At 35.6% G+C, this 23,206-nt stretch overlaps 1 protein-coding gene across 5 annotated transcripts in view; it reads right to left on the reverse strand.

Annotated features, from left to right (window-relative positions):
* Positions 1-7,185: 7,185 nt before the first annotated feature.
* Positions 7,186-23,206, reverse strand: part of ATM (Serine/Threonine-kinase ATM-like protein) — a 150,700-nt gene continuing 134,679 nt past the window's right edge. For 4 of the 5 annotated variants that reach the window (XM_039022968.2, XM_090310607.1, XM_039022969.2 and 1 more), the window contains 10 exons: positions 21,797-21,886; positions 19,949-20,028; positions 19,795-19,873; positions 15,541-15,587; positions 15,364-15,463; positions 8,775-8,906; positions 8,529-8,663; positions 8,369-8,434; positions 7,757-7,900; positions 7,186-7,600 (listed from right to left, as the gene is read on the reverse strand). In XM_039022968.2, the coding sequence (XP_038878896.1) occupies positions 7,523-7,600; positions 7,757-7,900; positions 8,369-8,434; positions 8,529-8,663; positions 8,775-8,906; positions 15,364-15,463; positions 15,541-15,587; positions 19,795-19,873; positions 19,949-20,028; positions 21,797-21,886 (951 nt within the window). In that variant the 3' untranslated portion in view covers positions 7,186-7,522. Of the gene's footprint in view, positions 7,601-7,756; positions 7,901-8,368; positions 8,435-8,528; positions 8,664-8,774; positions 8,907-9,517; positions 9,722-15,363; positions 15,464-15,540; positions 15,588-19,794; positions 19,874-19,948; positions 20,029-21,796; positions 21,887-23,206 lie in introns of those variants that run through there. The other variant, XM_090310606.1, reaches the window with a different exon arrangement.

Raw genomic sequence — 23,206 nt, forward strand, 5'->3', positions numbered from 1 at the left:
CGACTTAGACTAAAATCAGTAGCTGGATTGTCTAAGTTAATGAACCCTAGGTAGAACATTCAGTGGGAGGTATTTGAGGCATAAGATGCTTCACTTAAACCTTTCACGTTTCTTCTAAATAGTCCACACTGTGAGATCTACCCTCGGCCTTAAGGCACCTTTGACGTGTCCCCCTAATAGATGGTATTTGGTTAGGTCAGTATAAAGGTGGATGGAGAGAGTGTTCATAGTAAGTGGGAGCGGGAAGTGCGATAGCATATCCCTTGGTCTCCCTCGTTAGGTTGAATAAAGTTATTGCCCATCGTCTCGAGGCACCCTAGGAGTGTCCCCCTAAAGGGTGGTAGTTTTACGTGTCTCTTTATTTGATCTCCTGTAAGAGGATAAGGTAACTTAGTCTCTTGTCATAATCTGCTTCTTCCCTACGGTGGACTCATTAGGGCGGGACTCTGGCATCGAACACCAAGCTTCACCTTAACTACATACAAGGTACCTATGAAAGCCCTGACCATGGTGGACGCATGCACTCGAAACACAAAAGTCAAGCAAAAGATGCCCATTTCTTCTTTTAAGCAGAATAAGATTATAAGCTATGCTATATTAAGCTGAATTGTTTAAGATTTCGGATTTGGAACTACAGCCTCAGCCTGGGAAGAGACTTAAGAATTTGGATTTGAACAAGAAACTACGTCCCCATCGGCTTTAGGAAGGGCCTTAGCTTTAGCTTCAAGATCTCAGTTTGCACCAAGGTTGGCGAATTACTACGATCTATAGATTCCCATCGATAGACAATCCCAACCAGAATAGAAGCAAGTTGCTTCCAGTTTGGCTTATAGTCATTGTCTTTTAGCTTATGTAGTGGTCGACCTTTCTACACGTGCGCGCTCGGCAGAATGCCCCCTTGGTTCTGCATGAAGCCAAGCCAATACATATGATAGGTGAAGGAAAGACCTCCATTTCATAGCGCCTGGGGAACGCAAGTTTGATCGAGGATTGGAGAGAAGAGGTGGAAGAAAAGGCTCGGGATGGATTTAGGAGTCTTTATGCGAGCCGCATGCGGTGAGAGTCCCACATACAGTAACGAGGGGGGTTCGCGTCTATACGTGTAGTGTGGTGGTTGGGCCTCGAGGGGTCACACTTACGCGAAATTGTTAAAGGTTAACAGTTCTAGACCGAAAAATGGTCTGTTAAGTTCAGTTCCAAAAGTTGGTTCTGTCTAATGATTGAGAATGTCTCATCCTAGCGAAGGGGCATTTTATCACCCCACCGGTGACGTTTGTCCTGTCTTACTGGGGCATCATTGCAAAATAGAAGTCTTTCACTTAGGATACTTAAAACTATTTTGCAAAACTGTTTGGTTTAAAAGTGGTTTAGCAAAATCTAATAAATTTTTGTTCGTATTTTCAGTAACAACTTTTTCAAAATGGCAACAACCACATTGGCTTTATTAAGCGTCGAAAAACTAACTGGCGATAATTTTGCAACAAGGAAACACATGATCATGACGATCCTAATCATTGAGGATCTCATGTTCGCTCTCACGGAGGCCTATCCTTCTATTCCAACTCCAAATGTTGCTCGAAATGTTTGGGAGGCATACGAGCGATGGACAAGGGCGAATGAGAAGGACCGAGATTACATCTTGGCAAGTCTTTCTGAAGTCTTGGCCAAGAAATATGAGCCTATGGTCTCAGCGCGTGAGATCATGGAGTCCCTGCGGGGGATGTTTGGACAACCGACTGAACAACTTATGCATGAGGCTCTTAAATATATATTCAAATCCAAAATAGAAGAAGGCATCTCTGTTCGTGAACACGTGCTTAACATGATGGTCCACTTTAATGTGGCAGAGTTCAAGTTGCAGACCTACCAATCTTTACTGAAAAGTAAGGAGAGGAAGAAGGGTGGAACAAATGTTACTTCATCCTCCATGACGTTCCATAGAGGTTCGACCTCAGGAACGAAGTTTGCACCTTCTACTTCTAACTCTGTAAAGGGGAAGAAGAAGAAGGGTGGTAAGGGAAAAGGGAAGGCGCCTGCTAACCCACCGTCTGTCGCCCCAAGTAGGCGTCTACCAATTAAAAAAAGAAAGTGTTTCCACTGCAACCAAGATAGACACTGAAAGAGGAATTGTCCTTGGTATCTGAAAGAGAAGAGAGCAGCCAAGGCTAGGGCCAAGACCGATAAAGGTAAATATAATTTACTAGTTCTTGAAGCTTGTTTAGTGGAGAATGATGATTCAGCCTGGATAATTGATTCAGACGCCACTAGCCACATTTGTTCTTCTTTTCATGGGATTAGATCTTGGCGACAGTTAGAGGCTGGTAAGATGACGATGCGAGTAGGCATCGAACACGTCATCTCAACTGTGGCAGTGGGAAGGCTCCAGTTAGCTTTACAAAATAGGTTTCTTGTTTTGAATGATGTATATATTATTCCTGAACTAAAGAGGAACCTCATTTCCATAAAGTGTTTATTGCATTGTAAATATACTATCTCTTTTAATGTGGATAAAGCGTTTATTCATAAAGATGATGTTTTTATTTGTACTGCAAATCTGAAATCGAATTTATATGTGCTAAGACAGTTAGCCATTAATTCCCTCAATAATACTGAATTGTTTAGAATTGCCGTAACTCAATCAAAATGTTTACGTATTTCTCCAAAAGAAAATGCCAAACTTTGGAATCTATGTTTAGGGCACATCAATCTCAATAGGATTGAGAGATTGGTGAAGAATGGACTTCTAAGTGAGTTAGAAGAAAATTCTTTACCAGTGTTCGAGTCTTGCCTTGAAGGTAAGATGACTAAACGACCTTTTATTGGAAAAGGTTATAGAGCCAAAGATCCTCTTGAGTTAGTACATTATGACCTTTGTGGTACTATGAGTGTGCGAGCTCGAGGTGGCTATGAGTACTTTATCAGTTTTACTGATGATTACTCCAAATACGGGTATGTTTATCTTATGCAACGAAAGTTTGAATTCTTTGAAAAGTTCAAAGAGTTCCAAGCTGAAGTTGAAAACGCATTGGATAGACGGATTAAAATACTTCAATCGAATCGAGGTGGAGAGTTTTTGGACTCAGCATTCCAGGACTATTTTGATAGAACATGGAATCGTTTCTTAACTCTCTGCGCCTAAATGATCGCACACCTCGCGCCTAAATGATTGCACGTTAGTTCCTAAACGATCGCATAGTATGCCATATTTTCTAAAAGATCGTCTACCTTTTACTAAACAATCGCTTAGTAAAACCTACACGATCGTGTAGCTTTTTCTAAACGATAAACATTTAGCTATACGATAGCTTCCTTTTCTCTCCCACTTGCTTATCGTCTACACGATTAGTTCTTCCTCCTACCTCTACCAAACTCGAAAGACCACACTTTGGATTCTTACTCAGAGAATACCAAGGGCTCCATTTTGGTGGTGTCGTCCCCGCTGCATTCACTTGTTTGTGATAGTTCATGTTGCTGTCGTTCATGTAGACGATCGTGCTGCAGTAGACGACTTGCTTGCTGGGCGATAGAGATCGCGTAGAGGTCTTCCGCTGCATCATAGTTTATCACTTGAAGAACGTCCTCAACTGGTATGAGAACTCTTTCCCTTATTCTTTATTGTTCAAAGCATGTCGTTAATTACTATTTGTTTGCATAATTGTGTGTTAGAATGTATATGTTGTATTTCGGTCACGGTAAAATCAGAAAGATCTGAATGCGCTCATGGATGCTCTTCGTTAAGAGATCCTTCAATACTCATTATCTTTACTAGTGATCCATGTAAGATTCACTACCTTTATCGTTGCAGATACGGTTAATGTAAGAGAATTATGAATCTATCACTGTTATTGTTACCTTAATGAAAATAAGATCGTGAAGCATGGAAACTATGAGAAAAAGGGTCGAGTTGAAAATGGAGGGAATGAAATGAGTTTGTTATTATAAATCGGGCCTAAAATGTCAATCCAAACATGAGTTTTGGATTACATTCCATTCTAAATCTATCTCGTTCCAGCAAAACAAAATAGGCCTAAATATAACGGTAATGCTAAGAAGATATTGCAAACTAAACAACTTTAAGGGTTGACCAGATAAATGGCAAAATAATTTTAAAATTATGAAAATGGCAAATTTGGATAAATAATAAAAAAGCACCAATATAAAAATGTCAAAAATACCTTTCATACAAAGAAAAATCTCCAACACTAAAATATTGAAGTCGGAGAGTTTCTAACTAATTCAAAAAAAGATGAAATACACTATAACTAAACTAAATACAATGATTAACAAAGCAACCTGCCATACATCAATTCCAAAGCTACCTGATCTGATTGTTACTCAAACCAACGCATTAATGCAAAATACCAAAAAATCTTCTCAAGAGTAAAATTTTTTTTAACCCACACCAAACGAAATAAGGGATTTCAAGTTTTCTCACCCAACATTAATTCACACCGGAAGCATGAATAAGCGAACCCATTGCTAATCGCCCGACCAACCATAAAATCCCTCTTTTCAAACCACCTATAGCTACAAATTTCTGCAAACCCTCAAGATAATGCCTTCCATTGCTGAAAACCCAACAAATACATTGGAGAAACCCTTACATTGTCATAAGGTAACTGGCTCTAAACATTGGACGAAACTTTAACCGTCTAATGTATACTCTTCTCTAACACTCGATTATACTTCTAGAGGATATTGAAACTGATAGTGCTACAAGTGAATCCGAAACTGATCTTTTTGCAAGCGGAAGCACGATTCCAACCAATCTCTATTTGTAGAAGAAGGAAATCAACAATACCACAACATCTTCATATGTAAGGAACCAAACCAAACCTACCCTATTTTCTTTCGGTCACGCACTGTAATTTCCTCTATACATTGTTTCCACCATTAGAGTTAGGAAATAATTTCTGAAGAAAATCTTTGGATATTATATATAGGTATGAGTAATTTTTTTTCATAAATATATACAAATTTAGCAAATTGTTTTAAATTAATATTTTATTTAAAATATTTAAGCAAAACGATAAAATCTTTGATATACAAAATATATCCCTACTTAGGATTCCGAAACAGAAATAGAAGAATAATTGTTTAGCAACATTTTTTTAGCTAATAACTTTAAAAATAAGGAATAAAGTTATATATATATATATATATATATATATATATATATATATATATAAACTAAAAGGAACAAGGGTCCTTGAAAGATTGAGGGCTGCTAGAATAACTGATAGGAAAAAATCGGCACACAAAAAACCAATAATTCTCACCAGTGAAGATGAGATATATTACTAATCTCTACTTCCAATGATTCTATAGGAACAACCTAAAAACATGTATACAACTGAAACCATTAGATACATAGGACATAAAAAATGTAAACGAAGCAATAAATGAATTTGAAGAGGAAATTTATGAGAACCTGAAAGATAAAGAGAGACTAGAAAAATCGATATGGTCATCAATAGGGATATGGATAGATAAGGATTAATACTAGCCAAACCAAAAGATGGAAATACACCTTTAGGTGAAAATTTTGAAACTAAACATCTCGAGTTTGTTAGTTATTAAGAAGTTTGGTTTGCGAAAGAACATGGTTTTGGAAAAATCTTTTTGTTATTTGTTTTGGAAGAATTACATGTGGATGTTTTTTAGAAAACATAATAGGACAAGCATTATAATGCTTGAAACTATATCTCTTTCAATCAGTTATTCTAATACAGGCTACTTTCTTTTAACTGCTAGTGATACAATGTAAATTTATGAGTTATCTTTAAAAACATACCGTATTTGTAACATTTGAGATCAGAAATAATTGAACATCAACAACACACTGTATTTGATTGATTATGGATAAACTGCTAATTTCCCATTTACATATATAAATTAAAGTATACTAACAACAATAATACTTAAATTCTAAAGTGCAACAATCGAAGTAAAGAAACTTAACCTCATTATACTAAATCGAGACCATATGTTGTGTAAAGATATCTTAATGTTTCGCAAATAATGTACTAAAAATCTTAAAAGTTTTAGATATTTCAAAATTAATAAATGTACATACCATTAAATATCAATAAATACAGTGTAAATCTAGAACATAACACAGGCAAAGTCCAACATGATAAATAGTGAATTTATTTATAAATATATAAATCGATTACAGTTACAAAGTAACAATAACAATTTCAAAATATAATATTCCAAAATGAATAATTGTACATATCGTTCAATGTCAGAACGTGACACATACAATCCAATAAGAAAAACAGTGAAGTTATTAGAAATGTATACAATGAGCCATAACAAAAACAGAAAAATTGAAACGATGGCATAGCAAAAATTGAAACAATGGCTAGTTACTCATGTGTAGAAAATACATACTTTTCTTGAGGTATTGATAAAATGAAGGGTACATAAAAAATATTAAAATGATATAATAATATAATAGGATGAAAATGAATAAAAGGTGATTTAAAAAAATAAAATGATAAAATTCAAATGAGATACATAGTTTGTTAGTTGGTAATATGTATAAAATAATAAGTAAAATCATAATAACAAAATATTTTAATCCGAATTTAAAATAAAAAATTAATAAGATAATGTAAAATCCAAAGATATATTATAAACTAAAATCAAAACGGTAATAAACAAATTAAAAATTAATTAATCCTTAATATATTCGAAAAGTGGATAAATCAAATAAAATATGATATGAACCCACCCTCTCAAATTTCAAATGAATGAAATTCTCGAATCCTTAGGTTGAAATCTTTGAATCGATGTCCCAATTTACAATATATTTCTAATGAAAATTGATATACAATATAGCATGCAATTATAATGTATCTAAAAAAGTTATCATCCAACAATACCAAGGACAATTTAGGAATTATAAAAATAGATATCATCTGCGCAACACACTTTTGAAAAAAATCTTGTTAGTTACATTTTTTTTTTTACAAAAATCCAAATAGAAATCCATTATGGTACCAACAATTCTGATTATAGATGGTAAGCGTGGCCTCGTATTAATTAATTAATTTAGCGACCAAAAGTAATTTCTATGTACAAACCAAAAATAGGCAAAATGATGCAAGAACAATGAGAATTAGGAAGCTTGCACTTAGCCTTCTAAGAATAAATAAGTTTATATGATGACGGTAATAGTTAAATTCAGAAACATTTCCTTTGTATTAAACCTCCATCGATCATTAGTCAAGATGAATTGGGTTAGATAGTTGGAATCTACATTTTGAAGTTCTAAACATCAAAAATCAAAATTCAGAAAAGATTGCGAGTTTTTGAAATAAAAACGTCTTGAGGAGATTGTGGGAACCTACGTTTGGAACACTGAAGAAGGTTATTGACATCATATTTCTTTTTTGGGGTGGGAGCGAATGTACATGTAAATTATATACAAAAAGAGCAAGAAGAAAGAGAGAAGATCCGCCTGTACAAGATATAGGGTGCTCAATTGGGGACGTCAATAAGTAAATAAGACCAATCACAACCAGGCTCCCCAGCCAGGAAACATGTGACACAAACGATCCGGGTCGATAGCATCCTGTATAAGCTGTTGGACCTGTTGTTATTTTGGTGGGGGGATCAAAGATATTACTATAGTGTCAGAAGACAAAGAACCAAAACAATGTGCAATAAAATAGGCATTTTCCCTCAACATCTTATCAAAACTATGCTGATGTTAATGCATTGTTGTTGAACAGAAATATGAAGTTACCTGTCCATGGACACTTCTCATTTCGCCATCTTCATATCCATCTAGTTTTTGTTTGACTCGCAACAGTGCACGTGCAGCATCCTTATTGCCTTCATATTCATCTTCTGAGCCTTCGAGACTAGTCTCCAAGTCATCATCAGTTTCCTATCAAATGTATACAGGTAAGCACTTGTTTAATGTTTAATGTGACACCCTTACGATAGCTATAAAGAATCAAAGAAGGAAATGGTCGTTTTTGTGAACCTTTCACTTAATTATACACTAAAAAAGAAGATCTCGTTCCTTTGTAAGACTAGTCTCAAGATCCAAATGATTTCTTACTATGACATGATTGAAGAAACATGACAATATGAACTACTACCACTTGTGCTTGTAGAAGTGTAGAAGACAATTTTATTGTAGAACTCAATCCAGTAAATGATAATAGGAGTGCGGTTGAAGATATCATTTTCAGAATTTTTGTCTAAGTGGCCACTGCTATGTTTAGCTATACTAGGATTTTTAGAATGTTTTTGGCTTATGCGTCATACTGCCTTGTTTAAAACATTGCTACATCCAACACATTTTACATTCTACTGTAGAACCCTACGGTCTAAACAATTCATGTAGTACCTTTTGACGCTGCAATGCCTTCAGAGGGGATAAAGCCCATTTATACAGAGGATCATGGATGAAAACCTGCACGGATTTTTTTTTTTTTAATGTTCAAGGGGAAAAAAACTAGAAGTGCTGAACATTAATGTTTTTTTTCATGGTAAAAATGAATAAATACTTCAATGATGGTTAGCAGCGCCTCTTTATTTGTCCGCATAACAGAGAGAGTTTCTTCGCAACATCTTCTGAAAACCCCTTCCACCCCCGTAACACCCATGCCATCAATCACATCTCTTGTAAGCCTGAACGGAACCTAAGATAATTGATCAAAGCAACAAATGAAGAATGAAGATCATATTATATGTCAGTTGTTATGGTACAAAAGAAAAAAAAAAGCGGGATAAATTCTAGTAGCATAACATACTCGCTCAGGTGTCTTAAGCATCAAGCCTTGTTCAAAGGCAACTCCCAGATCAATGTGAACCACCTCAGCCGTAGCTTGATCAATTAAAATATTCATGGAATGTCGATCTCCTAAGCCAACAATATAACCAACCTGAACCATCGATTTTTTTTCAGAGTTTTGCAACCAAATTATTTTTCCACGGGCTCCAGAAGAACATCATACAAATCACATGTTCGAATATGATTTTTAACTAAATTTCCCTCCATATATTTTGCACCGATATTTAGTTTTTTCTTTTTGAAAAGGAAATAGTCTCTTCAATAAGATAATGAAGTGAGACAAAAGCTCAAAGTACAATATGACTACGAAGAGCAAGAAATCCTAGGGATCAACAGGTGCATCTAAGCATCCCAACTAGGTTGGGATGTCCTTTAGTACCCTCATCATCTTCAAACTACTGAAAATTGTACCTAGAACAGATCATACACCAAACCAACAAACCACAAGAACAAATACATCTAATTCCACAATCAACCAAACAAAATGCAATAAAAAAAATCTACTGTTGATTATTTCCTTTATTATGAAATTTTATTTTATACTTATTGTATTATATTTGCTGTATTTTATTCTTTCCTTATTTGTAATTATTTTATTCTTTCCTTATTTGTAATTAGGTATTTCTTCTATTTAAGAAACCCTTTCCTCCTAAGATTAATAACAGAAAAAATAATGTTCTTTTAGCATGGTATCAGAGCAACAAAATTTTTGAAACTCTAAAAACCCAATTTTTTTTTTTTTTTTCCTTTTTGAAACCCTAGAAAAAAAATCCAACCTTCTGTCGTCGTGATTTCGCAGTCTGCTGCCGCCGACCACCTTTTCCGCTGTCTGTTAGCTATAATTTTCCTAGTTGCTGGGAAGAAAGCCGCAGACTTCCACGTTTTCTGCCGCCGCTTCACTTCAGACTTGAGAGTAAAAAAAAAAAAAAAAAAAGAATGAAGACCATTCTTTCATCCGAGTCTATGGATATCCCAGATGGGGTCAAAATCAAGTGCATGCCAAGATCATCGAGGTTGAAGGTCCTCGTGGTAAGCTTGTTCGCAACTTTAACACCTTAATCTCCACTTTCAACTTATCACTGACGAGGCCACCGACAAGAAGAAGCTCCAGATTGAAGCCTGGTTTGGGTCTAGGAAGACATCCGCCGCTATTCGTACTGCTCTCAACCATGTTGAGAACCTTATTAGAGGTGTCACTAAGGGCTATCGTTAAAAGATGCGTTTCGTCTATTAGTAAACTTTCTAAGGATTGAAATTTCGTCCATGTTGGTAACTTCACCTCTATTGCAGGAAAATGAACTATTCCTTTGACTGCAAAACTTATATTACGTTCTGTCCTTCATGTTCCAAAATTAGCTTGTAACTTGTTGTCTATTAGTAAACTTTCTAAGGATGCTAATTGTCGTGTTATCTTTTGTGAAACTCATTGTATCTTTTAGGTTCAGGAATCGGGTGGAAAATTGATTTTTTTTTTTAACCAATTTGGTTAATGGAATTTAGACCTCAAAGGATTAATTTGAATTTTGGACTCATTATTTTAGGCTATGGTTAAATTTAATTTGGTAATTTATGTTTTAGGACTGATTCAAGTTTACTCAAAAGCTTTAAGGAGATTATTTATGTGAACCATTTTTGTAACCAAATTTGAGGTAAGTAATCTACATAGGTGATAAATTTAAGATTAAATATAAGGATTGTAAGACTGTTTGAATTGAGATGCATGATGATAAGTAAGCTCATCTTGATTATGTTTTGAAGCATGATGTGAGTACCAGCATGAACCAAGTTATTTTGTTATTATGATTTGCTAAATGAAAATTGAGCATGATGATATGTATTTGCATATTTGTGAGACTATGTTTTATGTTGCATGTTATGTTTATGATAGTCGTAGTTACCCCTACCCATAATTAGATACCCACTAGAGATGGTGATCTCCTTTGGGATTTCACCAAAGGTTCGTGTTTCTTTTAGGATTGACCAGAGGTGGTGATCTCCTACGAGACTTCACCAGAGGTTTGTGTTTCCTTCGGGATTCACCAGAGGTTTGTGCGTACACCTAATCTATGTTAGAGTAGGTTCAACTATTCACTAGTTAGCCATCCCATGGAAAGTAGAGGTTATGAACGTCCCACTAGGGGGTGACATCTAGAGAACATAGATGCTTAGCCTAACCTCGGTAGTGGGGTTACTTGTTGAGTATTTTATACTCATTCTTTCTCTTGTTTATTTTTCAGGTAAGGGTAAGAACAGGCCGATGAATGACAAGCAGAATCCGTGATCGAGCCACTGGGACCAGTCATATGCGTCCCATCATGTTTACAGGATTTTATGTTTTAAAATTTTAGTTTTGATGTTTGAACTTCAAGTTTTGAGTGTTTTTGCTTTTAAACTTTTTTAAAGAGAATTTTCTAGTTGGTTTTATGGTTTTATGGGTACCCTGCTAAATGGACTTCAGTTATTTAGTCTTAATAAAGATAATTATTTCATGCTATTTATTTGGTTTTGTTAAGTCATGAAAAGATGTCAATTTAAATTGTATTCATGCATGTCTATAGTAACGACCCAATTTAAGTTTTAGGAAGCCGCATCGTTACAAGGAATGCCTAAAAACCCAAGATAAGTTAAAATATGAGAATAGCTTCCACCAACATTTACTTGAGAAAGGGCATACAAAAAATAGGTGCCATAAATCTTCTCCATTAGCTAAACAAAGGGGGCAAATGGATGGAGATAAAAGAATGACTTTGTAACTTATGTTGGAGAGTGGCCAAGCAATTTAGAGAGCCAGAAATGATAATCCATACCATGATTCTTTTGGGGCATTTGGATCTCCATAGTGCTTAAAATAAAACTTTCTCAAGTGAAGATGAGGCATTTAAATGCTTGGACAAAGACTTAACCGTGTACTTACCCCAGGAGTCCAAGGACCAAATTCTAGAATCAGGAGTTTGGGGAAGTCTTTTGCCTTCCAAACTGCATAACAGTTGCTGAAACTCTGCACATTCCACATCTTTTAAAGCTCGACGAAAAGATAGAATCCAAGATAAAGTAACCATATCCCAATGAGCATTTATACAATCATCTGAGGTGGAAACAATTCGAAATAAATGAGGAAATGATGACTTGAAGGGCTGATCAAGGCACCAAGGGTCATGCGAGATGTTCATTCCATTCCCCAATTTAAAAGCTGCATAGCTATTAAAACTGCTCCATATTTTTGAAATTCCAATCCATGGGCTGCTCAAACTCAAAACATACTTTCCAGATGTGTGCCAATACTTTTATTGTAAAACTCTTAGGTTTGAGAAAAAATCAGAATGCTCTGTTTATTCACCAAAGATATGAATATATACAAGTGTACAAAGCATAGAAAAGGAAAATATTACAAAATATTTACAAGAATGGAAAACCCTGAATTATAACACTCCCCCTCAAGTTGGAGCATATATGTTAATCATGCCCAACTTGTTACATAGATAATCTATACGTCTTCCATCCAATACTTTCGTGAAGATATCTCCTAATTGTTCTCCAATCTTTACATATCCTGTAGATACCAACCCTTGTTGAATTTTCTCACGTACAAAATGGCAATCAACTTCAATATGTTTAGTCCTTTCATGAAATACTGGATTAGACGCAATATGAAGTGCTACTTGATTATCACACCACAACTTTGTCAGTGTGGTGATTTCAAATCCCAACTCAACAAGAAGTTCATATATCCAAATCAATTCACACACAAATTATGCCATTGCTCTATATTCTGATTTTGCACTTGAATGTGACACCACATTTTGCTTCTTACTCTTCCAAGAAATCAAATTACCACCAACAAAAACATGATACCCTGATGTTGATCTTCTGTCTTCTTTAGTTCCTGCCCAATCGGCATCTGAGAAACATTCAATATTAGTATGACCATAATCCTTATATAATAAACCACGCCTGGAAGCAGCCTTCAAATAACAAAGAATCTGTTCCAATGCAGCCCAATGATCAACTGTAGGGCATGACATGTACTGACTCACAATACTTACTGAATAGGTTATGACGGGTCGAGTCACTATAAGGTAATTAAGTTTTTCCACTAACCTCCTATATCTTTCAAGATCTTTTAGCAATTCTCCATCTTTTGTGAGCTGTAAGTTGGGCATCATTGGGGTACTACATGGCTTAGCCCCTAGCTTTCCTGTTTTAGTTAACAAGTCAAGTATATATTTTCTCTGTAATAATAGAATTCCTTTCTTGCTTCTTATTGCCTCAATTCCTAAGAAGTATTTCAACATGTCCTAATCTTTTGTATGGAATTGACTATGAAGAAAGGTCTTTAGAGACTGGATACCTAAAGCATCATCACCAGTAATCACAATATCATCCACATATACGACTAACAAGATGACACCACCCTCAGATCTCTTAAAAAAGACTGAATAATCTGACCTGCTCTTCCGCATTCCAAAGCTTTCAATCACCTGACTAAATTTACCAAACCAAGCTCGTGGGCTCTACTTTAATCCATACAAGGATTTACGAAGGCGACACACCGTTCCATTCTCCCCCGGTTGCTCCATATACACCTCTTCTTGAAGATCACCATGAAGAAATGCATTTTTAATATCAAGCTGATGTAAAGACCAATGATTGATTGAAGCTAATGAAATAAATAACCTCACAGATGCCATTTTTGCTACAGGAGAAAAAGTATCAGCATAGTCAACGCCATAAATTTGTGCATAGCCTTTCTCTACGAGGCGCGCTTTTAACTGAGCAACAGAACCATCAGGATTGACTTTAACTGCAAACACCCATTTGCAACCGATAGCCTTCTTTCCTGCAAGGAGAGAAACTAAATCCCAAGTACAATTATCATCTAAGGCAGTCATCTCCTCCACCATTGCGGCACACCAACCAGGATGAGACAAAGCCTCATGAACAGTTTGCGGGATGGATAGACTCTAAGGATGCAATGAATGAACACGTGGAAGGCGACAAATGGTTATATGAAACAAAAGAGGAAATAGGATGAGCACATGTACATTTACCTTTACGAAGAGCAATAGGAAGATCATCACCCGTTCTGAATCCAATAATGAAGAAGACTCTGGTACAAGGCATGGAACTGGAGAAGGTTGTCGTCGAATATAGACCTTAATGATGGAAGGAAGAGTAGAGGTAGCCACAGGTAGAGATGAATCAAGAAGAGGATCAAAAGGAGAAATAACTGTGTAGACAAGGAAATCATCCTTTAATTCCTTATGCTCCCCTTGACTTTTATTCAAAGAGAAAGACGGTGATGAAAAAAATGGGGTATGTTCAAAAAACGTGATATTAGGAGAGACTAAATATTTATTTAGACTAGGACAATTACACCGATACCCCTTTTGAACACGGGAATAATCAAGAAAAATACATTTTAAGGACTTTGGATCCAGTTTGGTGTGCTGAGGCCGAACATCTCGAAGAAAGCAGGTACAACCAAATATTTTGGGTGGAATGGAAAACAAATGTTGCTTGGGGCATAAAGTACGAAAAGATATCTCACCCTTAAGAATGGAAGAGGGCATGCGATTTATTAAGAAACAAGCTGTGGAAACAGCATCAACCCAAAAGGATTTTGAAACATGCATCTGAAACATCAAAGCTCTGGCTGTCTCAAGGAGATGACGATTCTTTCGTTCTGCAACCCATTTTGAGATGGAGTATCAACACAAGAAGATTGATGAAGAATGCCATGGACATCTAAATAAGACTTGAGTGTATGAGAGAAATATTCCTTAGCATTATCATTCCGTAGGATTTTAAGAGTACCACTAAACTGAGTTTGAATTTCAGCATGGAAGTTACGAAAATGAGAAAGTAACTCAGAACGACTTTTCATTAAATATAACCACATAACACGAGAATAGTCATCGACAAATGTAACAGGACATGGACCCCAAACATCAGAATGGACTAATTCAAAAGGAGCACTAGCTCGTTTATTGACTCGAGGAAAAAAAAGAGACAATAAGCAGCTGGATTCTATAAAAGTGGTAAATATTGATCGTCAATATTCAATAATCATGTTGTCTTATTTTTTTCCTTTTCCTTTGTAATGACTTTTTTTTTCTTCAAAAGAGGGAGAAATGATGTTAGATTTTGTAACCTAGTCCTTCGCACGGTTTCTCGTGTAAGTCTTTCTTTCATTGCCTGGTTGATCATTCTCCCGTTGGGGTGTCAGTTCTTTCGGTTCTTTGGAGGATTGAGATTCCTAGGAAGATTAAGTCCTTTACTTGACAGGTTTTTCATGGTCGCGCTAATACGTTGGATAGATTTGTGAAGAAGATGCCTTCGTTGGTTGGACTATATTCTCAAGTGTTGTGATTTTGCAAGTCTTCCTTTCATTTTTTTCTCAATAAAAGTGATTCTTTTTATCCAAAAAAAAAAAAAAAAAACTTCCTTTTATATGACAAAAACCTAGCTTATACATACTAGAATAAGATAGGATATTCCATTTCTCTTCAAATTAAGTTAAACTAGGCAATGTCGGGGCGAGAGCTCACCATTGAACTAGCAGCCACACTTCGAGTGTAAGCAAGCCTCTTCTCAAACCAATCAGCTGGTTGTAAGAACCTCTCCAAAAAAAAGTAATGCATGACGGGCCTGTATGAGTTCTATCAGCTTCAAATATCAGATAAATGGCAAAATCTATGGCTCCTAGTCAAAGAAAGAAAGCAAACCTGAAATTCTCAGAAACTTCCTGGAATGCTTTACGCTTGTCCTTCTCCTAATAGAACACAGAATCAATTTTAGAATAAAAATAGACTCTAAACAATCGCCTATATACAAACATCTATATGAATTTTAAACCTAAGACGGATATATTTGATCCAAATAAATATTACTAATTACTACCCCCCAAAAAATGCAGAAGGATAAATTTAATTATTTGTGGAAATGATTACGTTTTACATTTACCATGTAGAATTTTGAGATGATATCTTTTCAAATGTGACGAGTGTAATAACCCGAGTTTTCAGTAATTTTAAATGTGATTATCTTAAATTGATTGGACATGTATTTCTTTAATTTTGGTTTTAAGAGCCAAATTAAAGAAGATAATGAATTTAAATTGAGTTGTTTAGAGAAATTTGAATTTAATTCAAATGGATAGAATTGGGGTTTATTTTGGAATTTCTGATTTAATTAGAGAAAACATTGGAGAAAATCCAACGAACATTGAAGAAAAGAAACAAATGGGACCAAATCTGTCTTGCATAGGGGCATTCCAATTAGGGATTTTCTTTTCCTTGTTACCAAAAGTGTACTCTTTGCCAACATGTGGAGACAAATTTCTTATGAAAACAAAACATCATCCGCTTTTGGGTGAAGGTTAATTTGATATTATATCATCTAAAATAGCAAGGTCTACCCATTCATATGATTCATCTTTTGAGTAAAATCAGTTTCTGTCTCTTTCTTTATTTTCATCAAAGGATTTCACATTATCCTAGTTTTGATCCCCTCTGTGAACCTATGATATAAGATGTTCCCAAACCATTGAGAGTGATTTATATTCCTTATTAAATGAGCTCATAGCGAAATGGAATTGCTTCCAAGCCTGATCCACCCGTTGGAGTCCATAGGATAGACCACTATCTTTCCACTAATAAAAAGGTAGTTTATTAGTTTATCAAATATTCTATCACGCATAGGTTGTAAATATGAGCAACTGGGAAAGCTAATTATGATTGCTGAGAGAACTAGTATATGGGAATGTCAGGAAGTCAGAGTATGAGAGTTGGAAAGCACCGAGTATCATCTTAGATTGATACCACAATGTCATAGTTTTACATCCAACCACAACCAATTGTGGAGATCCTCATGTCCTAACACTCTTCCTCTATTGGACTTGTCGCGAGGATACAGTAACCAACTTGAGCCAATTGTTAAAAGGAAATTAGGGTTCATTCCTAATTTGTATTTTCCTTTTCTATTTCTTTCCTTTGTTGGATCTACTAGAGTCTATTTATTCTCCTATGTAAAAGGTCATTATGTACTCTAAATTACTTTGATTCATTCAATAATATACAAATTTAACATGATATCAAAGCATTAGATTTTGGTCATTAAATCCTAGTCGTCAAAATCCTGTTCTTTCTCTGCCTCCGTCGATCGACATAGACGGAGGCAAACCCATCGCCCTAGTATAGTTTTCCTGTCAGCGTCATCACAGCTCATTGCTGACCATAGCTCCACCAATCAATGAAACCCAGATCGGTTCCGTCTTCCACTTGCCCAAATCCGCGGTGTTTTCCTCTGCACTCCTAGGTCTGCCACCTAGGTCATTGACCACCAATTCGCCCAGCCATTCAGATTTGCTCAACGACCTCAGTTTTGTGCCCAACCTAGATTCATACCACCCTTGCCATATCCGGCCATCTGTGACCATACCTCAGCTCCATCTCTCTTAGATTTCATCTGCCGCCATCCTCTTTGCCCAATCCATGCCGTTCGCCGCCACTCACACAATGTCATCGTCTGCGCTGCCTTTAGTCTCTCGCTGGTGAGCCATTAGTTGAAGGTTGACGCCGACCCAGTGTTTTCTCTTCTCGCATGCACGGTTTAGCCATCAAATCTGGTGGCATTGGGCCTGTCCATCCAGATCCGTGCATCGTTAACCGAGTACACACTCAAAGTTTGTTCGTCCGTTCCAGATCCGTTCAAGCCCATTCATCCGTTGACTTGAGTTCCAACCCGAATCTCTCTGTTCCGCTGTATGTGGGTCTAGGTTCATGGGTTTCTCAGTTCAAATCTTAGTTTAGAAATTGCATGCCAAGATCTAGTGACCATGGAGTTTCTCTATTCAAACGTCCATCGACCTTCACAACCAAAGATCCGCCGCTACTTGTTCATGGTGTCTCAGTTCTGCCTAGATCTCCTTGCAGTCATGGGCTTAGGTAGTGGCTATTTTCTTCAATGTGTTTTGCGTGGAAACTTGGTTTGGTCCAGTCTATATGTTTTGGTTCGATTAATTCCACTTGGTTCGGTTTAGTTTATATGTTTTGGTTCAGTTAATACCGCTTGGTCTAGTTCAGTTAAAAAATCTAGTTTGGTTCATTTTGATTTGGTTTGGTTCAATTACTTTGGTTTGGTTCTGATTAGTTAAATCTAGCCTAGTTCGGCTTGGTTCAGTCAATGCGGTTCAGTTTACTTCAGTCAAATTGGTTTCAGATTGGTTCAGTTTAATTAGTTTGGTTTAAGTTGGTCCGATTTGGTTTATTTGCAATTATGGCAAATCTCCTTTTGCACAAAGGTCTTTATTCCATTTTCAATTCGGCTGTTTATGGTTTTTGTTGAAGATCTATGTGAGGATCTTTGTTCTAGCCCAAAAGTTCTTGTTCGTTCTTTGTAGGTTTTGTTATAGATCTCTATATGAGAATCTATGTTTCTAGCCCAAAAGATTCTTGGTTTGTCGGTTTTAGCCTAGAATTTCTTCGTGGGTTCTTCGGAAGTTATCTTTGTAAACTCAAGTTGTTCGTCAATCTACTACCTTGAGTTTGAGGAAGGTGTTAAAAGGAAATTAGGGTTTATTCCTAATTTGTATTTTCCATATTAATATTTTCCTTTTCTATTTCTTTTCTTTGTTGGGTCTACTAGAGTCTATTTATTCTCCTATGTAAAAGGTCATTATGTACACTGAATTACTTTGATTTATTCAATAATATACAAATTTAATAAACTCTATACAATGGCAATGACAATCTTGCACATTCACTAAAACGTCACACCAATCACATAAAGCTGCAACTCCTTTGCTTATTTTGAGTTGGCCTTTGCTTGTGCTTGCAACTCATTTGCTTTCACTAAAAGCATCCCAATAAGGCATGTTGCCCCATGTGCATACCCTGTCTTAAGCAACTAAGGATCATCTAGCCTTTCTTCCCAAATTAGACATCCAACATAACCCAAGGCCAAAATGCGATCAACGCTTCATGACTTGCTTAGTCCCATACGAAATTCAGTCCGTCTTATCTTAGCTGATGATTGAAATTTCCATTAAAGCACCATCACTTCACTGCCCCATTAGCTAAAAATTTGGGTTGTTTGAATACAGTTGCTTGTATTGGGACCATGCCTATGTCAAATTCTATCCATCCAGCCTCATTGGAGGTGTTACCACCATAACCCTTAATATATTCTAAGGCAACGACCCAACACTTGACAGGTGTCATATAAATTATCTATGGTGTTACCACCTAGCAAAGCCTTATGTTTTAAAGGATGGTTGCTATCATTGCTTTGCTAATGAATACGGGGAAGCACCACTTTCCTTCAATAGATGGGAAAGCTCCACTTCTCCCAAGAATCCGGAGTCATTTTTCCAAAGTTCTTTAAACATGTTTCTCTCAGTTGCCCTTGTATGCTTATTCACAGTTTTGAGGCTCAGTCCAATTCATTGGAGCATTGCACTCCAACATCGATTTTTCTTTTCTCCTATAAATTTTAAATATGTTCTTCAATTATTGACATCAATCATAGTGAAAATCACTTGCCTGGTGGGATTCACTTTGTTGGCAACGTGATCCTCCATCTTGGCTTATCATTTTGTAGTACTTGACATCATGTTTAAGGCTTACTTGTCCCAGCCTCACAACACATGCTTTGAGTCAGATTGTAAAAGGTTGTGTTGAAAGCCTTGTACCGTGCTTGTTCATATTTTTTTTTTCTCTAGTACGATTGCTTCTTTTAAATGCAACAGCGTTGCAGCCATGCTCCTTACTTATAGTCTTTGTTTTAGGGCAGAACAATGTCTTACCTCATCTAAAAAGAACATCCGTGCAATTATAAAATGCAATTTTATCTATACTTGAAAGTGTTTGTCACTTAAATATTATAGAAAGAGGATAGAGAAGGTATGGCAAAATAAATATATTAAAGAGAATGAGATCAGTGCTATAGCACAAATAAAGGAACAAGGATAGTGTACTTGCTTTTGCCATGTAATCTCTGCATTCAAGAAATGACCAATCTCCTATTCTGTAGCGGCCATGAGCTCCTCCATTTCTGGTGCTGGAATATTTTTGAGGCTTTAATACTAGAAAAACCAATCCCACGGATGAATAAACACCACGGAAATTTACTAACCTTCCTATAAGATATTCTCCGAGAGGAATAGTTCCATCAACCCATTCAAGAATACCAGCACTTGGAGTAAAGGGAACGACCTAATGGATAAAAAAACTCAATATGCACCAAAGTAAAAGACATCCATTTTACCAAATTTAAAAAATTATTGGATTATTTACATGCTGAAACAAATATATTATACTTCTATAAGATTCCACATTGCAGATTCTAAGAACAAATTCAAAATTTTGTAAGATCAATTTAAAAAAAAAAACTGAGAAATATAATCTATTAGCAAGTTACAGTTCATTCTTGATATAGGTGTGTACAAAGAAAGTTCAGTCCGCTCAACATAGCTCAACCGTTAGAGGCATTATATGATGGGCTAAAATGTTAGAGGTAAATTAGGGTAATATGGTCAAATCCTTAATTGATAAGGATTAAGATTGGTTTCCATGATTGATTAGAATTAAGATTAGTTTTCTTGGTTTATTAGGATTAGAATTAGTTTCTATGATTAATTAGGATTAGGATTAGTTTCTTTGATTAATTATGATTAGGATTAATTTGGTTTCCAATTCTCTATAAATAGAGAGATTGTCTTCTTGTATTGACAACTTTTGATTCATAATAAAGACTTCTTTGGATTCTTGGAGAGAATTCTTCTTTTATCTCTTTAGGCTACATCAAAAACATTCATTACTTCATGATGAATTCTCAAATCATTGGTTTGCAACAACCACATTTAGTCAATAACACCAAATTTTTTAAAGCTTGGGCAGATGGGACAACCCAGGCATTGACCAGAACAGATCCCAAAGAAAGAAAAGTAAAAGATCCCAAACACTGGTTTGTAGTATTAAGATGACAGAAGCTATTAATAATCGGCTTGCTAAAATGTCAATTTCAAAGAAAGAAAAGTGAAAGATCCCAAAGCTTAAGAGGTTGTTTGGGGCGCTAACTTGGTTCTTATAGTCTGTGTTTGGGATGCAAACTACGTTAGTCTGGGTTATAATAAGCTTGTGTTTGGGGGTATACTATTTTAGTCTGGGTTACAAATGAAAATGATGAGAGAGGATGGTCAAAAAATAGTAAATACTTTAGACAGCAAGGTTTTTAAATAGTTTTACAATAGCTAAGTGTGAGTTGTAATATTTGGAAACTTCAACTATCATAATGGGAGGCCCAAACATTGAGTGGGCTAAATAGCCCACCTCACCCCGTGTAAGTTGGGGGCTTAAAAACCCCTAAGAATGTGAGACAGAAACCTCAAACCATTTCATCCAAATTCTCCAAAAGTTATAAAGAACATTGATTATATGAAAGAAAAGAAGTGGAAATAGTTTTTAAATATATATATGTTGATTATTTCCTTGTTTAATAATATCTTCATTGTATTTATTTTGTAATACTTGTTGTATTTATTTTTTCTTTATTTGTAATGGGTATTTCTTGTATTTAAGAAATCATTTCTTTCAAGTGGAAATATACAGAAACTACATTTTTACACAATATATCCACACAAAAGAAAAAAAAAAAACTATTCTACTTTTAAATAAACTTCTATGCTTAAAGAAAATATAACTTCATCTTCTAATTTTCTGAAGCTAGGGTAAAATGTCCAATGCTGTTGAGGAAAATTTAGAACTATACCTTGTGATGTATCAATTATCCAAGACTATCATAAAAATTCATTACTCAAATAACAAAATCCAATCGGTCCATTTATACAGGCTAACCACTAATCAAATACTAACTAACTATCCTAATCAACTAGCTTTTGGTTAGAAGTTTGTTTAGAAAGAATTAGATGGCAAAGTTAATTGTCAACCATAGATAACAAATAACCATATCTACATAAATCACCTTGTATGTCCGTATTCCTAATCTCCGCCTTTTTGCGTCCTGATGGTTTTGGAGAAACGTGTTGACTAATCCAAAAAATTGTTCCATAACCTGCAAATGATAAAAGGTCTTACTTAGAATCCCATGTCACATAGATAACAAATCAAATTTCATGGGAAAAAAAAAAAAAAAAAAAAAAAAGAAGAAAAGAAAAAAGAAAGAACGCACATGGGGCAATACAAAAGATAAAAAGGGAGGCCTAGTTCAAAAAGGGACAATACAAAAGATAAAAAGGAAAAGTCAGGGTCAAAAGGAGGTAAAACAAAATAGTCTACACCCTCTCATCATTCCTAGTATTTACTATTTTTTGACCATCCTCTCTCAATTTTTTTCCGTGTGGTGCATTATAGAAAACTATATATATAAGTCTAGTCTACACCCTCTCATAAAACAACTCTGCGGGGAGAGGAAACTTTTTGTCATGAAGGTAAGATCTAAGAAGTATGGACATGGACTCAAGACACATGAGCAAACACATGACTATAGCACATGGAATTTTCTAGAATACTAGGAAAGATCATGACAAGCATTTAGATGTTTATGCACAGTTCTCATACAAAATGTATTTTGAATTGAAGTACCATATACAATAAATGCACAGAAGAATTTGCAACACATGCAGAGTTGTATTGGGTGGAATTGTGTCCTCGTATAGACTTCACAATTTAGCATCAAAATTTGCAACATTTGCAGAGTAGAATTTAATTAGTTCCATATTTTCACCATGCAGTGCAGCAACCCAAGGCAAGAGCCACTAAAGCAGAATCAAATAAACATATTTTCGAATGAATTGAATAATGTTCGAAGATCAAAGTTCCAGTAGATCTTGGTAACATAGGGATCTTGCTTTTAGAATGAGTCTTGCATTGAAAAGGTCATCTTGCTAACACCAATTACTTTGAGGATCTTATCAGAGACTCATGGACCTCCACTCCTCAACATTGGGAACATGCTTTTAGAAGGAACCCCTTGATTGAGGTGGCCTTGGAGTAAGCTTCTATTTCCATCTCACTGGCTTCTACTTTGACTCGACTGACAAAAAAGGGCTTGGAAGAGAGTAGTGTTTTGAAGGCCCCTTCGGGCACTAGGGGTTTGGCGCTGCTTGGAAGAAGGCATGCGCTCTGTGAAGCCATAAGGCCCAAAGCCATGGGCCTTAGGGCTTTTTTCATAAACCCTAAATGCAAAAAATCCTATGTTTTTTTTTTTTTTTTTTTTTTTTTTTTTTTTTTTTTTTTTTTTAAAAAAAATATATAATGCAGCACAAAAAAAAAATCCTATCTTTCTTTTGTGCCTTGCACCAAGCCCCAAAAGATTTTTTTTCCTTATATATATAAAAAACAAGAAATGACACATTTCATTAAGAAAATGAAA

Source organism: Benincasa hispida, chromosome 2 (genome assembly GCF_027475165.1).
Source record: "Benincasa hispida cultivar pf3 chromosome 2, pf3_genome.v1.1, whole genome shotgun sequence".
NCBI lineage: Eukaryota > Viridiplantae > Streptophyta > Magnoliopsida > Cucurbitales > Cucurbitaceae > Benincasa > Benincasa hispida.